At 52.4% G+C, this 22,761-nt stretch overlaps 1 protein-coding gene, 1 long non-coding RNA gene and 1 pseudogene across 7 annotated transcripts; all 3 read left to right on the top strand.

Annotated features, from left to right (window-relative positions):
• Positions 1–4,589: 4,589 nt before the first annotated feature.
• On the top strand, positions 4,590–21,648 carry CXCL12 (C-X-C motif chemokine ligand 12). 5 transcript variants are annotated; one of them, XM_028853226.2, is made up of 4 exons: positions 4,590–4,734; positions 8,783–8,900; positions 10,892–10,978; positions 21,409–21,648. In XM_028853226.2, the coding sequence occupies exons 1-4, from the start codon at positions 4,674–4,676 to the stop codon at positions 21,410–21,412; spliced, it is 270 nt and encodes an 89-aa protein (XP_028709059.1). In that variant the 5' UTR covers positions 4,590–4,673; the 3' UTR covers positions 21,413–21,648. The 5 variants fall into 5 exon arrangements, with proteins under 5 accessions (XP_028709059.1, XP_015002379.1, XP_015002378.1 ...); XM_015146893.3 differs by lacking the exon at positions 21,409–21,648 and adding an exon at positions 16,276–19,460; XM_015146892.3 differs by lacking the exon at positions 21,409–21,648 and adding an exon at positions 13,567–19,460.
• On the top strand, positions 4,894–7,664 carry LOC144331040 (uncharacterized; annotated as a pseudogene). Its single transcript, XR_013397874.1, has one exon. The product of XR_013397874.1 is annotated as an uncharacterized LOC144331040 (transcript).
• Positions 16,520–16,721, top strand: LOC144331039 (uncharacterized; the record flags this gene model as incomplete). The annotated part of the gene is made up of 1 exon (XR_013397873.1): positions 16,520–16,721. It is a non-coding gene; the product is annotated as an uncharacterized LOC144331039 (long non-coding RNA).
• Positions 21,649–22,761: the final 1,113 nt, after the last annotated feature.

The following is a 22,761-nucleotide window of genomic DNA, read 5'->3' as shown; positions in this document are numbered from 1 at the left end:
GTAATCCCAGCACTTTGGGAGGCCGAGACGGGCGGATCACGAGGTCAGGAGATCGAGACCATCCTGGCTAACATGGTGAAACCCCGTCTCTATTAAGAAATACAAAAAACTAGCCGGGCGAGGCGGCGGGCGCCTGTAGTCCCAGCTACTCGGGAGGCTGAGGCTGGAGAATGGCATGAACCCAGGAGGCGGAGCTTGCAGTGAGCTGAGATCCGGCCACTGCACTCCAGCCTGGGTGACAGAGCGAGACTCCGTCTCAAAAAAAAAAAAAAAAAAAGAGAGTAAGGAGAAACTGAGTTTGTCATTCTTACATTCTCAGATCCCCCTGCCTCAGCACTGTCAAGCAAGGGAGTCTCTGGGCAGGACCTGCTCAGACAGAAGTCCTGGCCTGCTGTACATGCACATACCCTGACCGTGTGCCTTGCTTGCCTACACATGTGCCCAGAGCCAGTGGGGACCAGCTCTGTCTCCCAGGGGTCCTTCCCTCTAGGGCAACCTGGGGCTGTTTGCAACTGGCTCTTGAGGCCAGTGGGGATCTAGATGGGAAAAATATGGCCAGCTGGTCAAATGCCAAGTCCTGGCGCTGGGTACGGGATTCCAAAAGGCTTCCTGGACGACTGCCATGGGAGTGACTTATGTCCCCAAGCGTGCTTCCAGGGCCTGGCTGATTTTCCATGATCCAGAGATGTTGGCCCCAGAGAGATGCACCCTTGCTCCTGCCTGGCTCTGTTATGTTGGCCAAGGCCCTCAGCTCTGAGCCTTGGGCTCAGAGCCCATGGAGACTTGGACTCCATGTCTTCAAAGCTGAGACAGTGGGACTTATTCTGCAAGCTTGGTCTTTGAAAGTACCAAATGTGACAAATTCAAAGAAGGCAAACTAAAGTCCTATGTAAGTACACTGTTCAGTATCTTCCTAAGGGCCTTCTCTGGGCCAAGTGGTTTCACACTGACTAAGCCCACCATGCCAGCTAGTGTACCTGCTGCACAGATGACATCAGCAAGGTGGTGAGGATTTGTCTTCCACACCAGGCTTCCTGGTTCCTGGAATAGGCCACCTGCTCTTGAACCCCAGGGCCAGGTGTCAAAGGGGTGAGGGCAGATGTGGGTGGTTGGGAGGGGTGAGCACCTGCAACCTTCTCCCGTGGGTCCCTCCAGGACTGCATGGGAGCTGGGAGAGCAGCACTCCTGGAGGGGTGGCAGGGCCGAGGGTGTCCAGGGATCCCATAGGGCCTCACAATCTTCCTACAACCTGAGCGCTCCTGGACCAGCGTTCTCCAGCCTCACCTGGCAGGGCGAGTGAGGAAGACATTGTGCTTCCCTTGTATGGTTTTATGTTTCAGCACTTTGGGGCCAAATATTTATTTCAAAAGGGGGATTGGGGTGGGAGGGTATAAAAAAATACAAAAAATATTCTTCATGTAGAAAAGGTTTTCAAATTTCAGATCTATTTGTATTGCTGTCAAAATTTTTGCTATGTCTCCAGCCACCTAGACTAGTACTTGCTGTTAGTTTCAAATGACTTACTTTTTAAAACTTGAACCATATATTTAAAAAAAAAAAAACTGAGCAATATCTGAAATATCTGCCTTTACTGTTAGTTATATTTTTTCTTATTACTTTAAAAAATAAACACATAAATCTATATTTTACAAATTTCAGAGTACTACCTGAAGTCACCTTGTCAATTACACACTGTACAACACGGATTTAGTGTAAACCTTCAATCCCTACTGGGGACCCTCTTGCAGGCCCAGTCATTGGGCCCTGGAGGAGTGAACAGCCCAGGCCAGGCAGAGGGGCGTGGGCAGATGCTGCCCAAGGGTCTAGAGACATAGCACACATGCCAGCCCAGGAGATGTCCTGCCTTTAACTCAGCAGCCAGACCCCGCCTCCCAACTTGAACTGTGCTTAACAAGGCATCCCTGAGGAGTCGAAGTGCCCTGCACTACCTGGCAGAGTGGCACAGAGTCTGAAGACCTCAGGGAGAAGGTGGGTTGCTGTAGGGCTCTATGGGAAATAAGAGTTCCCAGGCAGAGAAAGAAAGGTAGAACCTTTTGAGCATAAGCATAAGCACAGGACACAGAGAAAAGGGTGGGGAGCTTCGCTGACCCAAATTTGAGAGGTGCCCCTGTGGCCCAGTGAGCTGGAGCCATGTTAAAATGGCCTGGTCTGATGGCCGCCTGCGGTGCAGGCGGTGCAGAGGCCCCCAGAGTGTACAGGGTTTTAAATTTCAATCGCCAAATTATAAAATTGTTAGGCTTGTAACTAAAATATGGATCCTTGGCTACCCTATTTAAAATCCTAACTCCCACCCCACTTTCCTGTGCTGCATCTTTCGCTAGCATTTAATGACCTTCTAAGTATTTTGTGCGTACTTAGGCTTAGTGCCATGTGCTTCTAAACGTTTAGTGCCTTTTTTAAAGTACTTCAAACATGTAGCCCAGGTCTAGCACATAGTGGGTGCTCAGTAAGTATTTAACGAACGACTAGGGGAAAGGATGGCCTCGATGGGTGCCGCTCAGTAAGTATTCAACGAACGACTAGCGGAAGGGATGGCCCCGATGGGTGCCACACTAGCTTCCGCTCTGGGGCCGCAGGGCGCCTGCAGGAGGGGCGGCGGCCAGGCCTGAAGTACGCTCTCGACTCAGCCCACGCGGGCCTTTCAGGCTTCTGGAACAGATCCTAGGTCCAGCTGCCCACCTGATTTTGTGGCAAATAAAAAAAAAAGAAGACGACGCAGCGAGAGGCGGTGGCTTTTGCTTTGGCTAGATTTAAGGGCAAGCGAAGCCGCCCGGCTCCCGCGGGGTCGGTCTCCGAACTCCAGGGCGGCCCTCCGCCGGGGTGTAGATTTCCCGTGGACCCCTTCGCCCTCCCGGGTTTCACCAGCTGCGCAGGAACGGAGCGCGCCAGAGCTCTGGGAGCCGGGAGGGAGGCGCTGCCACCAGGGGGCGCCAGAGCCCCAGCGCTGCTGCTAGTACGCGGCCAGGATCACCCGTCCAGCCCAGAAAAGACCTGCGGACGCCCGACAGTTGCCTTCTTCACTGGACCTCACTGCCTTCAGTTCTTTAAGGGCAAGGGCCAAGTCAGTGGGGTTCCCAGCTCCAAGCCCAGTGCCCAGAGTGGGTGGGTGGGTGGGTGGGTGCATGGATGGACGGATGGATGGATGGATGGAGTGCCGGCACACAGCCATCTAACGACAAAAGTGGTTTTGGAAAAAAAAACACGCAGAAAACACCCATTCCTACCAGCGGAGTTCCGGAGCCCTCGCGGCCTCCTGTTTGACCGCCCCCGCCTAATGGAGCCTCTGACCGCAGGCCTGGCGGGCCAGCCCACTCCCCGATGGCCAGGACTCCCCAGGACCAGGGACGTGTCCCCAGGGCAGGCCCCTGGATGCACGCGGCGACTGACCCCACTCCGCTGGACGCTGTGCGGGGAAGGACACCGAGAGGTGGCCGGGGCAGCCCGCGGTCACAAAGAGAGGCCCAAAGGGGCGCTCTCCTCACCCCCGCGCCTCCTGGGTGCCGGCCCGCACCCTCCCTTCGCCGCCGGGCTGGGGCCATCTGAGGTGTCCCGGTGGTATCCGGAGAGCTAAGCAACGCCGAGGGCCGGCTCCATGGGAAGAGTTTTCTGGACCCAAATGGCAGACGCCAGTAGTATTGTCCTAGGAGGTGGAGGTCCGGGTGGAGGAGTTCTTGTCTCAGCAATTTGGGTCGCGTGGAGCTTTTCTTGGGTAAGGCAGGAAATACTTAGGTTTAAAGGACTTACAGCTTCCATTTATTGAGTACCGTCTGCCTGTCAGAAACGATGCAGAGGACTTCGCGGCGTGGGGCGGGTCTCATTGAATCTCCCCAGTCCCACAACGCAGGGTGGGCCTGTGATTAGCTCATTTCACAGTTGAGAGGTCGGAGCTACAAAAGCTATATTCCCTTTACTGACGGCCGCCGGCGCCTTCTGCTTTGTACAAGTGAGGAAACTGAGGCTCGGCTGGTGGCGCCATGGGCTTGGAGTCCGAGCCACGCTGACTGCAAAGACAAGACCGGTCTCATTCCCGCGGACCAAGCACCGCTAGCCGGGCAGGTTGCAAGCTTGAGCCCCCACGCACAGAAAGCTGGACCCCCTCGGCTGCCTTGGACCGCCGCCACCAGCAGTCCCTCAGCCCCGGGAACAATTCGTTTGCTTTTCATTGGTTCTCATTCAGTTCCTGCCATGGAACGGCCCCATCCTGCAGCTTTCCACGCGCGCCCCACTTTCCTCCTAAGGTCCTCAGTCTCTCCAGCGGGGCCCTGTCACAGGGACAACAAGCGGCCCTCCAGCCGGCGTCACCCAGGCTGCGGACCTCACTGCAGACCGGGCCTGCGGTGCGTGGCCCAGCGGAGCCTGAGGTCAAAGGCCGAAGCGCACTGCGGCCCCGGAGCACAGCGGGCGAGGGGGAGGGGCGAGGGGGAGGGGTGGGGGACGCCGCCCAGGGAGTAGAGCGTCAGAGACCCCGGCCACGGCCAGCACTCGGCTCCGGGCCCGCCCCTCGCCGTGCGCCCGGCCCCGCCCCGCCTGGCTCTCGCATGTAAAGCGCCCGGCGCGCGCCTCCCACCGCCGCACTTTCACTCTCTGTTAGCCGAAGTGCCCGCTCTGCGTCCGGCCCGCGACCCGCGCTAGTCAGCCCGCCAGCCAGCGCCATGAACGCCAAGGTCGTGGTCGTGCTGGCCCTCGTGCTGACCACGCTCTGCCTCAGCGACGGTGAGTGCCCTCGGCGGGGAGGCCCAGCGCAGAGCCGCAACTCCTCTGCTTGCGCCTGCAGTTTGAGCCGCCCGGCACAGTGGGGGTGGAGGCAGCTCGCTTCGCTGGGAGCTCCGGCGGTGTCGAGTCCAAAGCTACTTTTGCGCCGAGGCTTTGTGACCTGCAGAGAGCGACCGCCCGACCTCAGGCTGGCTGCAGAGCGAGGTCAGGCGGGACAACTGGGCAGGAATGCCCCGAGGGAGCGTTCGGGGCTGGCGCGGGAAGGCGCGGAGGTGGGGAATCGCGGATCCCAGACCCCTGCCCACCCACACCCGCGGCCATTGCATTCCCGCGCGGGGCTCGGTTTCCAGCGGCGAATGGGCTCCGAGGTCCCGCTGAGCACAGTACTGGAGGTCGGAGGGTGCATGGTGAGAGCGCGCTTTGCAAAGTTCGCCTCATGCCGCGACTCGAGGCTGTGAGGTCCGATGCAGCCGCGCAGCCTCGGCTCCCTGCGAAGCCTATCCTCTCCCCACACCCTCGCGGGGCTCTGGGCCAGGCGCGGGCGGGCTGCGCGGCGCAGCTGTCGGGCTTGTGCCACCCGCCAGGCTGCGCTTCTGCACAGCTCCGCGGTCCGCAGCGACGCGGATCTGGGCGCGCGTCCAGCCTCTACCTCCCTGCCTCTTCTCGGGTTCACCCGAGAGAAGCCTAGGGACCCTCCGGGCCTCCCACGCCCCCTCCCCAGATCCCCAAACACACCTGCAGACAGGCGCTTTTGTCACCAGCCGGCCAAGCGCTTTGCCCCGGAATGAGAGCTGCAGCAAAGTTCAATCTCCAAGGCCCTAAGCCACTGGGAACCTTAGTGTCCCGTTTCACTGGGAGAGGGCTCTTTTCTTTTCTTTCGCTGAAGAGAAACTCGCTGCCCTGTCATAGGACACCGCTGCAAACCAAAATAAACTATTGCCTCTGAACACACGAGACGAAACCCTGTGGCTCAGGCCGCTGCGCTTCCTTGGCTGCGAAGTTTCCTGCAAAGAGTTGAAGGACACCCCGAGTGCTCTTGCAGCCGCGGGCTGTGCGGGCCCAGCGCGCCTCAGGCCCTCGACTGGGTTCGTGCAGACGCGGCCCCGGCGTCCTCGCTGGCCGTGGACTGCGCGCTGATGTGAGCAGGGCCAGCGCAGCTGAGCCGCGCAGGAGAGGTTGGGCCGCCCGGGGTCGTGGCGGACTGCCTGAGAAGTGTTCAGGACACAGACTGAGGGCAATTGGGAATGTTTGTCGTTGTTGAAAAGTCCCTGAGGCAGTGTCTCCACACTGACCCCCCAAGTCATGGGGCATGTTTCTAGATTTTATTGCTGGATATTCTTCTGTTCCTATAAGGGCTCTGGTTTGGGCGGTTATTGACTGAGAGGTGGGATGAGGTTGGAGGTGTCACAGTGCACCGCTCTGGGAAACGGTGCTGCCCCCTCCCCTAGAGGGCTAGAGAGAGGATTGGAATGAGGCACCCCAGTCCTTGAGTTATGGGTGCAGCTGACCTGGGGGAAGCACAGAGACGTGGGGTCCGTCCCAGTCTCCTCTTGGCCTGGGAAGGGTGACATGGCCCTCAGAGTTGCCCCACTGGCAGCCAAGTAACCAGGGCAGGGGCCAGGCTCCAGGCAGGTCTGCTTCTCCTTGTACACATCGCCAGAATGCTTGTTCCTCCCCCCCCCCCCCCACCCACCTCGCTGTGCCTATGTTCCCTCTGGCCCCACACTTAGTCCTAAAGCTGAACTACGGAGAGAGCTCGGCCAGGGGTCCTGCCCCTCCCCCACTGGCTGACTTCCGTCAGGCAGCTGGGCTCCTGGGCTTCCCGGGGTTAAACTCAGGGTGGGCCCCCTTCCTAAGCCTGCTTGGAGGGGCCAGCTGGGCTCCTGTCTCTGCATTAGACTGGAAGGCTTTCTGAAAACTCCTGGAGCCAAGCTCACTGGGTCCCAAATCCGGGGTACCATCAGAGCCAGTCAGGATTCTTGCCAGTACACGGATTTACATCCAGAACGGTTGGGAAAGTTAGTCTTACTGACAAAAAGCTGGAGGAAAGAGCACATGAGGTGCACACGAAACCCTGTTCTTTTGGTAAGCACACCTGGGGGCTCTGTCACTTTAAAAAGACCTGTTGAAATTCGCTGCTTGACAGGCGGGCCTTAGGTCCTGAAAGTAGAAACAAGAATTGCTTTTGAAGGAAACGGATAATCCCAGGGGTGTAGGGGGAGAGGAGAGAGCGCCTGTGTGTTGAGCTCTGAATAGGTTCTGATTTCTGGCCTGATCACCGCTGCTTGATTAGGGGAGCCAGAGGAGCTTCTCTTCTCTGGGCGCTGGAGAGTCACAGCCCCACCCACCCCAGCGGGGGCGGCTGCGGCATTTGCCCTTGGATGCATACCTTCAAGCTCACTGTTGCTTGGGGGCGGGGTGGAGGGGGGCTTGTGCCTCACTACTGGGCTCCTATTCTCCTGTCCACCCCCAACCCACCCCCTGCCTCAGCTTGGAAGGGCCCAAAAGAAATCCAGGGAAACCTGTAGGCACAACACTCAGAGAGGAGCGTTTAGCTCCTCAGTTACCCAGGCTGCAGGCCGCGGCCCTGGTGGTGGCTTTCCCAGGTGATCTGGTTACAGTGCAGTGCTGACCTCACCTGCAGGGTCCCAGTGCAGCTGCTGGAAGCGAGCCCCAGAGGTGCCTTTCTGGAGTTAGATCAGGTACAAAAGTGAAGGCTGCTTTGGGTCTCTCCAGTGCCATGAGTCACCAGCAACCTGATGTTCGGCTTTCTCCTGGGTTTCAGGGAGTTGCATTTGGTCCCGGGGACAAGGAAGTGGGGAGACAAGTGGTCCCCTTTTCCTGCAACTTGGTGGCTAAATACACACTGCTGTTCTTAGTCCACATCATCCCTCAATTGATTGCAGCCTGTAGAAAAAAATAAAATAAAATGAGCCCCTTACTCAAGATTTCTTCCTGCTTCCCCAGCATTCTTTCCCAAAGGTGCAGAACTTCAGACAGAGGCCTCTCAGAACTTTGTAAACAGGCAAGCTTAAAAAAAAAAAAAGAAAAAAGAAAAAAAAACTCTGGACTAAATATTCTTGGACATACATTTAATCTCTGATGAAAGGATCCACAAGTTCAAATAATTTGGGGTATTAAGTGGGGCTTGGATACAATCTGCAAGGAAAAAAACAAAAAAACAAAAAGCACACACAAATCCCAGCCCTCCAGGGCTTGCAATTCTATATTTAAAGGTTGAGCAGTGGGTTCTGCAGGAGCCCCTTGCTAATTTACACTAATGAGTGTCAATTATGGCATTTTGTAAATTGGTGATTTTGTAAAGATCTTAATACAATTCCTGAGGCTACAGAATCCCTGCCTAGGCAATGAAAACCACATTTGACTCCAGCTCCACTAATCTCCAAGCCTTGGGGGAAGTGCTGGGCAGAAGGTGGGCCCTTGGCCTGCTCTCAGGGGACTCACAGGTAGGAAGCCAGCCAGGATTCTTTTGTGCCTTCCAGAGCTTTAGGTGAATGTGAGGAGGGGGCTGTGGGTTGGGGAGGGCAGCATTCCTGAGCGCTACTGTGCTTCCTGGCTAGAGGCCTGGGCCAGAGGAGAGAGGCCAGAGAGCCTGGAGCCTCTTGTCCCCCTTCCTTTTCCCTGAGAAAAGAGATCTTTCTCAGCTGTCCCTTGAGGAATTTATTTTACAAAGAGTAACTGGGAATCTCAGTACCTTGGACTGAAACCGTTATCTCCTATAATTACTACCTTTACCTTAAGACACTGAGCAGGTGGCTTCTAATTTAATCTCCCCCCTCATCTAGGGTCCAGCTCTCCTCAGCCCTGTTGGTCTCCTTGCCCTGTAGAAGCTGAGTCTGAGCTTAGCCAGAACTCACTGTGCTGCCTGAGGAGATGGCCTTTCCCAAAATGCACCAGTAACCTGGAACTCACCCCGGTGATGCCATCTCTTGATCCTTAACGGCTGCAGCAACTGCTGCAGACCCAGGCACACATTACCAAAATCTGGCAGGGTACTCAAGTGCCTTGTTCTCCTTACCTCTTCTAGGGAAGCCCGTCAGCCTGAGCTACAGATGCCCATGCCGATTCTTCGAAAGCCATGTTGCCAGAGCCAACGTCAAGCATCTCAAAATTCTCAACACTCCGAACTGTGCCCTTCAGATTGTGTAAGTCTTGAACATCATCTAACGAACAAAGTTGCATCTAACGAACATAGTAACATCTAACCCAAGTCTTGTTAAAGGTGTAGAAGTAACATAAGCCAAGTGTCCAACCTTGAACTTGGCATAATTAGTGGCAGCTATTTTTACCATGAGGACCTTTAGTGTGCCACCAGCCATGAATTTTAAAAGCAGTTCTTGGCCTGCACACCCTGCTGTGCTTGTAGTAGTTCTCTCTTCTTTCCAAACCTCCTTTCTTCAGCACAGCACAGCTAGATGTTGGAGAAACTATGGGCTTTGCCAAGGTTTTGACTGAAGCCTACTAAATTAGCCAGCCCTTAGCTAATAACAGTGATAAATGGCCTGCCAGTTTCAGGGATCCGATGCCCTCCATTAACTTACAAGACCTAAATTCAGTTTAAGTCCTCTTTAACCATTGGGTGAAACTTCAACATTTTCAGCTCACTTACCTGTATTTTCTCAAGTACAGCATATGAGGTTTTGGTGTTATTTGGTGTGGATGGCAGCCGCTAACATTTGATTTTATTCATTTGGGAAACAAAGGCCAAAATCTCACACATCCACAAGACAGGAGAATCTCAGCTGGGTGCAGAAAACCGCAAGAAGTGCAGGAAGAAAGCCATGTGCTTGAAAGCCTATAGCTTGGCCCTCTCATGCTCACGAGGTCCTGTGTCTGAACACGGGGAAGCAAGGGCTCGGGGAGTCTCTTGGAGAGGATTTGATTGCTCAGAAGTCCCAGTGCAAAAAATGGAGTGGGGACAGCAGTTGGAATCAAAGTTACAAATTCCCAAAGACTTTTCCACCCGACACCAACAGTTTTCAGTTTTGATTTTAGAAAACTGTTTTTAGTTTTGAGTTCACCCTTTACTGCCTTGAATGTGTTTGTTATTTACAGTATATTTTAGGGCCCTAGAAGATGAATATATTTTCAGTACTTTGTCTACAACATGATACTTTATCTCTTGTGAAGAGTATTTTAAAGATACTGAATTTAGCTAGCATGGACCTGCTTGAAGTTGAAGATGCCAAATACAATTCTCAGGTCTAAACAGACACTAAATTAACAAATGGCAGGGCCTAGATTTGAACCCCATTGTGGGTTGCTCCGAGCCACACCCACCTCTGCAACCCTCTTCACCTAATGGACTTGAAGACTCCCTGGGTGCCCCTGAGCCACTGTGCTGGGGCTTAGCTGTCCTCAAGACCCTTAAGTACTTGGGCTGTGTGACATTCCCTGGCACCTAGGGCTTTCTGGCAAGAGATCCAGAGAGATGAATCAGGCCTTCCCCAGGAGTTTGCCTGTAGGGAAGCTCTTGAGAGTGTGAACTTAAAAACAAATGAGACCAAGAAACATTCAGTGAACTTGTAAAATCTTTCTAGAAACTATTTTCTGGTAAGCCACCTGCACTGCCCCTCCCCTCCCTGGCTGGTCACCCTCCTGGTCAGACTGCGGTGACTTCTGGAGGCCTCCTGCCTCCAGGCTTCCTCACGCCCATCCTGAAGTCGGCCCTATGTCTATCAAGATGACCCATCCAAATAAACCTCTCATCTGTTGCTCTCCATTCTCCCCTCCACAGGCGCCTAGAGCATCCTGTCCTCCCCTTCCTCAGTGTCCTCTGCGTGCTTTGATAACCCCCCTGGCGTATTTGCTTCTGATTTTCCCTTCCTCTTTATTTACTCTCCAAGCTCCTACTTACCCTTCAAAGACAGCTCAAATGCTCCCTTACATGAATTCCCCTTGCACTGCCATGGAAAGACTTCTGTTCACATTTCCATGTCTCTGTAATGGAACTTCCTGCACTGCCAGCGCTGAGCTTTCCCCAGCACATCGCGAGCACCTCTGGAGCCTGAGCATGCCAAGTGGAGCACGGGGTGCCAGCAAGGGCCCTAGATGGGTGTTGGGGGAGCGGATGCACACGTGGCAGCAGTGCCTTCCTCCTGTGCAGCCGCACACTGTTGCCATTCTGTTTTCACAGAGCTCGGCTGAAGAACAACAACAGACAAGTGTGCATTGACCCGAAGCTAAAGTGGATTCAGGAGTACCTGGAGAAAGCTTTAAACAAGTAAGCACAACAGCCATAAAGGACTTTCTGCTAGACCCACTTGAGGAAAACTAAAACTTTGTGAGAGATGAAAGGGCAAAGATGTGGGGGAGGGGGCCTTAATCATGAGGACCGGGTGTGTGTGTGGGGTGGGCACATTGATCTGGGATCGGGCCTGAGGTTTGCCAGCATTTAGACACCGCATTTATAGCGTACGGTATGATATTGCAGCTTGTATTCATCCATGCCCTGTACCCGTGCACGTTGGAGCTTTTATTACTGGGGTTTTTCTAAGAAAGAAATTGTATTATCAACAGCATTTCCAAGCAGTTAGTTCCTTCATGATCATCACAATCATCATCATTCTCATTCTCATTTTTTAAACCAACGATTACTTTAAGATCTGAATTTGGCTTGTTTGGAGCATCTCCTCTGCTCCCCTGGGGAGTCTGGGCACAGTCAGGTGGTGGCTCAACAGGGAGTTACAAAAAGTATCCTTCCTCCAGACGCTGAGGCTCCTGCAGCAGTGACCCTCCCAGGAGGAAGGCCTCTGTGGCGCTCAGATACCAACTGGGGCTGGGTACTGCCACCGCCTTCACCTCCTCTTTCAACCTCAGTGATTGGCTCTGTAGGCTCCATGTAGAAGCCACTGTCACTGGGACTGTGCTCAGAGACCCCTCTCCCAGCTATTCCCACCCTCTCTCCGACTCCGAGAGCATGCTTAATCCTGCTTCTGCTTCTCATTTCTGTAGCCTGATCAGCGCCGCACCAGCCGGGAAGAGGGTGATCGCTGGGGTTTGTGCCCTGCATCCCTCTCCTCCCAGGGCCTGCCCCCTAGCTCGGGCCCTCTGTGAGATCTATCTTTGGCCTCCTCCCAAATGGAGCTGGCCCTGTCCTGGGGATGTGTGATGGTCCCCCTGCTTACCCACAAAAGACAAGTCTTTACAGAATCAAACGCAATTTTAAATCTGAGAGCTCGCTTTGAGCGATTTGGTTTTGTGATTGCCTCTGAAGCCTATGTATGCCATGGAGGCACTACAAACTCTGAGGTTTCTGAAATCAGAAGTGAAAAAATCAATGAATAAACCAGCATCTTGCCACTGCCCGCCCCTGAAGCCACAGCAGGGTTTCAGGTTCCAATCAGAACTGTTGGCAAGATGACATTTCCATGCATAAATGTGATCCACAGATGGTCCTGGTGTTATTTGTAACTTTTTGCAAGGCATTTTTATATATATTTTTGTGCACATTTTTTTTTACGTTTCTTTAGAAAACAAATGTATTTCAGAATATATTTATAGTCGAACAATTCATATATTTGAAGTGGAGCCATATGAATGTCAGTAGTTTATACTTCTCTATTATCTCAAACTACTGGCAATTTGTAAAGAAATATATATGATATATAAATGTGATTGCAGCTTTTCAATGTTAGCCACAGTGTATTTTTTCACTTGTACTAAAATTGTATCAAATGTGACTTTATATGCACTAGCAATAAAATGCTAATTGTTTCATGGTATAAACCTCCTACTGTATGTGGGAATTTATTTACCTGAAATAAAATTCATTAGTTGTTAGTGATGGAGCTCATAGACGTTTCTGGTTTATACAGTTAAGCCTGCCTGTGGTCAGGTGCCTGAGACCCCTTCTCACAGCCCATGTGTGACAGTGTATGGGCTTTTTCTCACGAGCAGATTAGATCTGCAGCTCAAGTTTTTGGATCTTTTTTTTTTTTTTAAACCCAATTGAAATAGTAGTGCTGGTTTTCTGAAGAATAATATTTGACTCACTAATTCCTCTTCCCTCCCTCCTCCTCCTCGGTTCTCCTAACATCCCCATGTAATCCCCAGAGACTCAACCCTAGTAATATCAACCTTTCACATTTTCCCATGTAAAAATCCCATGACTCCAGGCCGTGGTTAATATCAAGCTTTCACAGGGACAGGTGGCCTCACCCCATAAATCATTAAATACCATTCAGCTTGAATCATTTTAATGTGACAGTCACGAGCCAGTTGCTCTAATAAAAATCTGCTAACCAGCTCTCTCCCTTGCTCTCCAGAACAATTGCATTCATTCCCAGGAGGGTTCACAGGCGTCTAGAAAGGGGAAGGTGGGACCACTGCCTTTTTTCTCCTCTTCCAAATGGCAGTCTGAACCTGGGGCCCGCAGCCTCCAAATGTCCAAATGCAGGCATTTCTTAGAGAAAGCTAAGAGTTCAGCCCTGCGTTGAGGAGAAAAAGTCCCATGAGAGCAGGGCAGGGCAAGGTGACAAGGACCACGATGGCCAGCCTGGCCCTGGGTGTACCCTGAGATGTGGATTCCTTGTCCCCAGTGGGAACCAGATTCAGGTTGGCAGATTGGCAGTCACCGTAACCCATTCACAAAGGTGTTCTAGGAGCCCATAGAACATTTGTTTGAATGGAAGGAAATGTCCAATTTATCTTAGTAAATCACTGATAAACAGTGCTTTGACCAGGGGCCTCCAGGTCTGAGACTGAAAGCACAGTTTAACTGGTACATGGGCCAGTGTTAAATCGTATGCAGACTGAGACGAAGTTTTGTTTATTTCCACATTATTAATGGTTCTACTAATTTTATCTAAGGGGGCGCAGAGAAGAAAAAGTGGGGAAAAAAGAAAAGATAGGAAAAAAGAAGCGACAGAAGAAGAGAAAGGCTGCCCAGAAAAGGAAAAACTAGTTATCTGCCACCTCGAGATGGACCACAGTGCACTTGCTCTCGGCGCTTTGTAAATTTGCTCGATCCTCCTCCAGGACAGACCCCCATGCAGACCGGGCAGGGTCTCAGACTTCCGTGGGGGAGCAGTGCTTTGCTGCCCTGCCAGCCACACCAACTTCTGTATTTATGTGCTTTTAAAGGCCCTTATTGGTCTGCTAAGTTATGAAGAAAGTAGTTGTGCAGAGACTGGGGCAGGGGTCTGTGACGTGGAGCCTGTGTGCTCAGGACTCTGTCCAGAATAGCCTGGGAGCTCCAGGATTGCCCAGGTTTGCTGAGCCCCTCAGCCCACCCTCCACTTCCTCTCTTAGAAGGCCCATGCTCACTGGGGAGCTCACCAGCTCCACACACTTACAGTCTGCATTCCTGTGGAGACCAGGCTGTAACCACCTGGCCAGTGTGCAGGGCAACCTGCTAGCCCAGTAGAGGTGGCCTTGCCAGGAAGGGGGTGTACCACCCCTCTGTGGCCCTCAGGAAAGGTGAAAACTGACTGAGCCTCAGGGCTGGGCCCTAGCTTTTTCCAAATACCCATTGCCTTTCCCTCCACCACTCTGCCACCTGGGAAGGGGCTTCTTCAGCCTCTCCTTCCTGGGTTGTGGGAGTGGCTTGATCCCCAAGCCCGGGTGGGTTTCTGCAAACTGTGTGGGGTGAGCCGGAGGGAATGCTGCGTTCTCAGAGAGCAGATGTGGAAACACTTCTCAGGGAGCTCCTTTTTGGGCAATTCTCTTTAGAGGCTTTAAACAGGTCCTCCACGTGGAGGACAGATGTGCTATGGAACTTTGCAAGGGTCCTGAATCCCTGGGGATCCCAGCCTGTCTCCTCCCGCCTCCTGTGTGATGGCGTGTGCTCGGGCTGCACGGCGCAGCCGCCTCGGTCCTCATTCATGGGAAATACCTTATCTGCCTAAAGCAAATACCACTTAAGCTCTAGAACTTTCCTGCACCCTCCGTCCCTGCCCATGTAGATGTATATGTGAGATTTTTTTTGCCAAGTTTCTCTAATCTGGACTGGGAGGATGGAAGAGCAAGGCCCCCGTTTCAGTAGTGCTCTGAAAAAGGATGCATTGAATTTCTCAGCCCTTCTCCACCTCACATAAACACCTGCCCACCCTGCACCCCGAACCTGGGTCATAATTTTAATAAATGCAAAAAGAGGAAGTGGTTGGAGGATGGAGCACATGGAATTCAGGAGAAAACCCACCAAGACCCCTGCATGTCAGACACACCCCGACCCGGAGCGCCGTGTCCCCTTGAGCTTTAATGAGCTCCCTGTGATCAGAGCCATGCCTTCTCCTCCTTGTGGAGGCATCCTAGGATGCTTCAGCCAAAGGCCTTTGTTTCCAGCCACTATCCCTTTTATCTGGACAACTCTCCAGGCCTACGTTCCTCTTGCCAGCACTGGGGGTAACAGGCCTGAGCCCTGGATACAGGGGTGCCCTAGTCTTCTGCCCTCCCCACGTCTTAAGGCACAGGGCTGTTGGGTGGGCTGCCTGGGGCTGCCATCTTTCCTGTGGAAGCCAGTAGCCGTTGTGCTCCATGGGACTCTGACAAAAGCGCCCCAAGAGGGCCAACCTGTGCCCCCCCTGCTTGGCTGTGTTCTTCGGACTCCACATGCAGCAGGGCTCTGTGCCTGGGGAGGGGTGGCCAGTCTGTCCAGGTCAGCATGAAAAGCTGTTGGCTCCCCAGGGACAGAGGGCCCGGCTAAGGCTGCCTGAGGATACAAACTGCTTGCTGCAGTGACAAGCAATGCTGCCTCCCTCCCGTCCCACTCCTGGGGAGCAGGGTCTGCAGGGACTGAGAGTGGGTCCCACCTTGAGAACGCTCGCAAGGTCTGTCCTGTCTTGATGTCTTGATGTGACTGCACATGCCCTGGGGGCTCACTGTGGCTTCCAAGTGGCTTATGAAGCTCCTAGGAGCAGGTGGTACACCCGCTGCTGAAGACAGGGTCGCCATGGAAGAGCGAAGAGCCTGACCGGGATTCCTGGTGGGTTGAAACTAGGAAGTGCTCACACCAGTCGGAGCCAGATGAGGGGTGCGCCATGGTCACTACTCTGTCCAGCATGCATTCCTCCTGGGAAGTCCTGGCCGCCTGTGCACCCAGCCCTGTGCCACCTCCAGCAGCCCCACCTGGGGCCACCTGCAGTGGCATGGCCCCTGGCTGAGAGGCTCCGAGGGCGAGGGGTTACTGGAAGCCATGAAAGTGTCTCTTGGGAGAGCCGAGGCCAGGATGCAAGGCAGCAGCATCCTGAGCCCCAGTCCCACGCCAGTGCCGGGTAAGCAGTGTGCCCTGTCCCCGTCGTATGACCACTCTGATGGGCCTCTCTGTGCCTTCATATGTCTGCCACGTGTCTGTTCTCTGCTTTCTGCCGTCCATGGGTCCTTCCGCTTCAGCCTGGCTGCGTCTCGCACTCCCCTCCCCTCTGCTGTCCCAGGGCCTCTGAAGGGAGATGCATGGCCAAGGTGGCAACTTGGAAGTAGGGAGTGGCCCCAGGGCCTCCGCGCAGGCAGTCGCCCTGCAGGAGCCAGCTGGGTGTGGGGGGAACCTGCCTTAATGGTGTTTCCCTCTGTTCTTGTCAACAGGAGGTTCAAGATGTGAGAGGGTCAGACGCCTGAGGAACCCTTACAGTAGGAGCCCAGCTCTGAAACCAGTGTTAGGGAAGGGCCTGCCACAGCCTCCCCTGCCAGGGCAGGGTCCCAGGGCTTTGTTTTGCACACTTTGCCATATTTTCACCATTTGATTATGTAGCAAAATACATGACATTTATTTTTCATTTAGTTTGATTATTCAGTGTCACTGGTGACACATAGGAGCTTAGACTAAGGCCATTATTGTACTTGCCTTATTAGAGTGTCTTTCCATGGAGCCGCTCCTCTGACTCAGGGCTCCTGGGTTTTGTATTCTCTGAGCTGTGCAGCTAGGGAGACTGGGCTGAAGGAACCTCGCCCCCGTGGTCAGCCCTAGGGTGGAGAACCACCAGGAGGGATGCCTGTGGGTGCCAGGACCAGTCAACCTGGGCAAAGCCTAGTGAAGGCTTCTCTCTGGGATGGGATGGTGGAGGGCCACACGGGAGGCTCACCCACTTCTCCATCCACATGGGAGCCAAGTCTGCCTCTTCTGGGAGGGCAGCAGGGCTACCCTGAGCTGAGGCAGCAGTGTGAGGTCAGGGCAGAGTGAGACCCAGCCCTCATCCCGAGCACCTCCACATCCTCCACATCCTCCACGTTCTGCTCATCATTCTGTGTCTCATCCGTCATCATGTGTGTCCACGACTGTCTCCATGGCCCCGCAAAAGGACTCTCAGGACCAAAGCTTTCATATAAACTGTGCACCAAGCAGGAAATGAAAATGTCTTGTGTTACCTGAAAACTGTGCACATCTGTGTCTTGTTTGAAATATTGTCCATTGTCCAATCTTGTGTTTTTGTTCAAAGCCAGCATCCTCCTCTGTGACCAGTGTCTTGATGCATGCACTGTTCCCCCTATGGAGCCTCTGAGCGAGGAGATTCCCCTTAGAGTGCAGTCCTGATCAGAGCCGTGTTCCTTTGGGGTGAACTACCTTGGTTCCCCCACTGATCACAAAACCATGCTGGGTCCATGGGCAGAGCCCAAGGGAATTTGGTGTGCACCAGGGTTGACCCCAGAGGCTTGCTGCCCCATCAGTTCTCCCTCAGTTGTCAGTACCTTCAAAGTAGGTCCAAGCCCAGCAGTGCTTGCGGAAAACAAGCATTCACAACTTGGTTTTGGTTTTTAAAACCCAGCCCGTAAAATAATCAATCCTGGACATGAAGATTTCTTCCCAATTCACATCTTACCTCATCTTCTTCACCATTTGGCATTGCCATCATCTCCTGCCTTCCTCCCCGGGCCCTCTCTGCTCTGCGTGTCACCTGTGCTTCGGGCCCTTCCCACAGGACATTTCTCTAAGAGAGCGATGTGCTGTGCAAAGAGTAAGTCAACCTGCCTGACATTTGGAGTGTTCCCCTTCCACTGAGGACAGTCAGTAGAGCTGTACTAAGCCACTTAAAATGTTCACTTTTGACAAAGGCAAGCACTTGCGGGTTTTTGTTTTGTTTTTCATTCAGTCTTACTAATACTTTTCCCCTTTGATTAAAGACCCCAGTTTAAAAAAAAATTAATGAAGAAAGTGGAAAACACGGAAGTCAAAGCAAGGAAACTGTATGTAACATGTAGGAAGTAGGAAGTAAATTATAGTGGCGTAATCTTGAATTGTAAATGTTTTTGAATTTAATAATCTGTAGAGTTATTAGTAATATGTGTTACGTATTTTTATAAGTATTTCAAATTAGATCTTCATGGCAGAAGGCAAATCCATCAACCAAAATTGTCCCTTAAACAAAAATTAAAATCCTCAATCTAGCTATGTTACATTGAAAAACTAGAGCCTGAGGGATCTTTATTAGTTATAAAGATACAGAACTCTTTCAAAACCTTTTGAAATTAACTTCTCACTATAGCAGTATAATTGAGTTTTCAGTGGGGCAGTCATTATCCAGGTAATCCAAGATATTTTAAAATCTGTCATGTAGAACTTGGCCTTACCTGCCCCCAATCCATGAACCTAGACCATTGAATTCTTGGTTGAGGAAACAAACATGACCCTAAATCTTGACTACAGTCAGGAGAGGAATCATTTCTATTTCTCCTTCATGGGAGAAAATAGATAAGAATAGAAACTGCAGGGAAGATTATTTGCATAACAATTCCTCTGCTAACAATCAGCTCCTTGGTGGAGACTGCCCAGCTAAAGCAATATGCATTTAAATACAGTCTTCCTTTGCAAGGGAAAAGTCTCTTGTAATCCAAATCTCCTTTTGCTTTCAAACTGCTAGTCAAGTGTGTCAGCGAGCTGTTGAGTAGGGCTCCCTCATTTGTCCTGGGACCTGGTGCTGCCTCTACCTGACATTCCCTTGGGCTCATTGTAACCTCTTTGGAGGCCCTCACTGCCAGCTCTGCATCAGGACCCAGAGGAAGGGGCCAGAGGCTCATGGACTGGCTGTGTGTTGGGATTGAGTCTGTGCCACGTGTTTGTGCTACTGTGTGTCCCCCTCTGTCCAGGCACTGAGACACCAGCGAGGAGGCTCCAGAGGGCACTCTGCTTGTTATTAGACATTACTTCCTGAGACAAAAGGTTCAGCTTGGAGCAGAGGGGCTGAATAGCAGAAAGTTCCCCCCACTCCCCCACGACCCACAACCTTAGATGTTCATTCTAAGTCTTTCCATTGGATCTCATTGGACCCTTCCATGGTGTGATCTTCTGACTGGTGTTATCACCGTGGACTCCCTGACTGGGAGTTGATCGCCTTTCCCAGGTGCTACACCCTTTTCCAGCTGGATGAGAATTTGAGTGCTCTGATCCCTCTACAGAGCTTCCCTGACCCATTCTGAAGGAGCCTCATTCCTGGGAAATACTCCCTAGAAACTTCCAAATCCCCTAAGCAGACCACTGACAAAACCATGTAGAAAATTTGTTATTTTGCAACCTCGCTGAACTCTCAGTCTCTGAGCAGTGAAGAATTCAGTGTTAAATGTGATGAATACTGTATATTGTATTGTTTCAATTGCATCTCCCAGATAATGTGAAAATGGTCCAGGAGAAGGCCGATTCCTATATGCAGTGTGCTTTAAAAAATAAATCAATAAGAAACAACTCTTTGAGAAACAACAATTTCTACTTTGAAGTCATACCAATGAAAAAATGTATATGCACTTATAATTTTCCTAATAAAGATCTGTACTCAAATGTAGCCACCAACAGTTTGAAATTAGTGTTACTACTTGGAATTTTCTGGACATGGTTTTTTCCCCTCAAACCCAAACCTGAGGGTTGTGTAATCCTGGCTACAGTGGTTCATGGAAAACAGGGCATTGTAATCATGCTAATCACAGCTGAGAACTCTGGAGGCATACTTGCCTCTTCTGGACAGCTGATCCTTAGCAGGGAAAGGTGCTCCCTTTTCTCTGCGTGTCCTTGGTTTTGCTAGAATTGCTTCTGAAAGGCCAGCATCTCCTCTACTCCACAAGGGATGGTTTTGTGCAAGGGTCTCAGGTATTTCCTGACAGCTATGAGGAGGAAAACTTCCACACTGCCCTTCTCAGTCCTGGGAGAATGCAACAGAGGTCTGGCCCTGATGATAATTGCTGAGGACCAATGCTCTGTGTGTTTCCTGCTCTGCACAGGGACCCTGCTGGAATCCAGACACTATTCTGTCATCTAGCAATGACTAGCCAGCACTGTCCTGGACATGGGGCATAGGAGATGAGCCCGGCAAACAGACTCTGGTCCTCACAGAGGTCAGCCCTTAACACTCTCTAGCACATTCGCTGTCATCCACAGTCAACCTTGCTGGAAAGGAGAGGTCAGCACAAAAGTTCCGAATGTCTGAGTCAGATTATCCGGTCCTCAAGCCCTCTTCCCCATTGGTCCAGATGTGATCACATCATCCCGTGCCAAACCTTCCCGTGACTTAATGGGATGGTCATCATGTGGGCGCTAAGTTGCAGATGGACTGGGAAAGGGAGAAGGGTTAGAGCAGGCCGGGAAGGGCAGCATGGTGTCAGGGGACCTGTGCAGGCTTCATGGAAGATCAGTAGACTGGGGCTTGCGTCCCATTCACTCTCTGCTCCCTCTGTGATTTGAGATGCATCCCTTGATCTCTGTGAGTTCCAGTCTCCCAGCTGCAACACCGAAGCTTATTATTGCCAAGGGTCAGGAGGATTAGACTGGGAGAGTGTGTGGAAGCAGCTAGCTTTTGAGGGACAGGACAAAGCCCACCCCTCCACCCCAAAAGTTCCCCATTTTGTTCCCTCTCTTCACCTCCTGTTTCCTGGAGTCCACAGAGCTAGAATAAGACCCACATCTGCCTCTGCTGAGCCCCTTAACAAAGCTCAGAGACCAAGGGAGCAGGAAGTGATCTGGAAGCTGAGCCTGCCCCTCAGATAAAGGATGAGGAGAAGTCACTGGGTCTTATCCCCTGTGTCTCCAGCACACCACACAGCTATCCTAGCACTGGGAATCAACAACGGGCAATCCTTCAAAATGACCTGGCATCAGAAAGAAAGCCTGAGCCCTGGCACGCTTGCACTGTCCCCCATTTACTCGGCCAACAACAGCTGCAATGCCACTCCTGCACCGCAGGAGTGTGGGGAGCAAGACACACTCGCTCTAATTCCACGAAGCCTGCAGTCTGACGACTGCCGTGTGAGAAGTGGGTATTTTCATAGATTGTGGTGTATTCAGGCATCAGGGAAGCATAAAACAGAAAAGACCCCTAATTTAGGCATCAGTGAGGATTCGCTTAAAAAGTGCTTGTGAAGGTGAAACCTGAGAAAAGTGAATTCTTTGGAGGGGTGGTCTACTGAGCCCATGAGGGCTGGCATGGAGAGCCCAGGTGGTATCCTCCTGTGAATTGGAAAGAGGACTTATTCTAGAAGCCGGAGGTGTAGCTCACACAGGGAGTCTGGCACGGGGGGCACAGGGCACTGGGTTGCAGCCTCTTCATTCCCATCACTTGTGGGAGGTACAAACACAGCTGAGAAAGCTGGACCCCCACAGTGATGGGGTTCCCTCAGCACGGCTGATTGCATGAAGTGGACACCAGATGCATATTGCAAGCCAATCTGATTTTCTATCACAGGAGTACACGGCTGTGATTCAACAGCATCAGACTTTGCTCCCTTTCTCTGTGCCTGCAGCTGAGGACTGGGCACTCTGGAGTGTGGGCCGCCGGGAGACAGAAGCGGAAGGAGCCTCCACTGCTTGAAACAGATTCAGAGAAGTGGGGATGCAAGACCAGGAAGCCCTAGAGGGAAGCAACCTGTGGCTGCCCATGGAGGGCCTGGAGAACCTCGGAGGGCGTTGGTCCCTGGTGAGGTCTGGCCGCACTCCTTGCCTTGGGTTCTGTGTGTTCCGAGTAAATCCTCTTGGAGCTAAAATGAGGATTTCTGCTATTTACACTCAAATAATCATCACCAGGGTCAACTTGCAAGCTCCAAAGAAAGACCATTTACACGAGCAGTCCTCAACCTTTTCGGCACCAGGGATTGGTTTCTTGGAAGACAATTTTTCCACAGACAGTGCAGGGTGGGGTGAGTGTGGTTTCTGGATGAAACTGTTCCACCTCAGAGGATCAGGCATGAGTTAGATTCTCATAAGCAGTGCACAGTCTGGATCCCTGGCATGCGCAGTTAACAATAGGGTTCTCGGTCCTAGGAGAATCCAATGCTGTTACTGATCTGACAGCAGGCGGGGTTCAGGCAGTAGTGCTCCCCCACACACAGCTCACGTCCTGCTGTGCAGTCCAGTTCCTAACAGGCCGTGGACCCCTACTGGTCTACAGCCTAGGAGCTGGGGACCCCTGATTTAGACCACACAGATTCCCTAGCCGTGCCTGCTACCCATTAGGATTGATCAAAGACCCAGAGGCATTCCTGAAGCCTCCACATAAGGCACACAGGACCCAGGCAGCACCCACCTTGCCTGCCCAGCATCAGCTGTGGAGAGACAGGTGAACATCTGTCAGCCTAGGAGAGCTCTGGCACAGCCACAGGTGTGTACAGGGAAGGCTGGGGTCCACCACACAGTCTGTGTATCTGCTGAGCATAGCAAACTGGAGACAGCTAAATCCTTAGCTGTCCTCAGGTGGAGTCCGCTCCTAGGCATCCACCACTAGGAGGAAGCTCCATAATGCCTTTTCAGGGTTTCCTGCCAGTGCCTAGTCATGGTTGTTTCACAGACTTAATGAGTAAGCTGACTCTTCAGGCTGCAAGGCAGCACCAGGCCTTGGGCGGCAGCCTCTGGTCAAGTCAGAGCCCAACCCTGGGGTTCCCATCTTAGCTGCTCTCGGATTTCAAGGCTATTGCCTTGCTACATGTAAGAGCATAAGGAATTGTGTCCACCTCTTGGCCCATGAAACCAAACAGAAACAAAGCTGAGTGAAGCCATAGGTGAAGCCTCTGAACTCCCCAACCCTCCTATTCTTGCTATGAATGGAGGGGCCTGGGGTAGCAAGTGGGGCTTGTGGACTTGGCAGCCGAGTGGAAAGAGCC

This window comes from Macaca mulatta, chromosome 9, assembly GCF_049350105.2.
Source record: "Macaca mulatta isolate MMU2019108-1 chromosome 9, T2T-MMU8v2.0, whole genome shotgun sequence".
Lineage (NCBI taxonomy): Eukaryota > Metazoa > Chordata > Mammalia > Primates > Cercopithecidae > Macaca > Macaca mulatta.
The sequence above is the reverse complement of the archived record's forward strand: the minus strand, read 5'-3'. Positions and strand labels throughout refer to the sequence as shown.

Excerpts from the sequence above, each read along its gene's own strand:
- CXCL12 (XM_015146894.3), top strand. The coding sequence starts at position 4,674 with ATGAACGCCAAGGTCGTGGTCGTGCTGGCCCTCGTGCTGACCACGCTC. Across the intron at positions 8,901-10,891 it reads AACTGTGCCCTTCAGATTGT|AGCTCGGCTGAAGAACAACA; the intron begins GTAAGTCTTGAA and ends CTGTTTTCACAG. Across the intron at positions 10,979-11,709 it reads CTGGAGAAAGCTTTAAACAA|CCTGATCAGCGCCGCACCAG; the intron begins GTAAGCACAACA and ends TCATTTCTGTAG.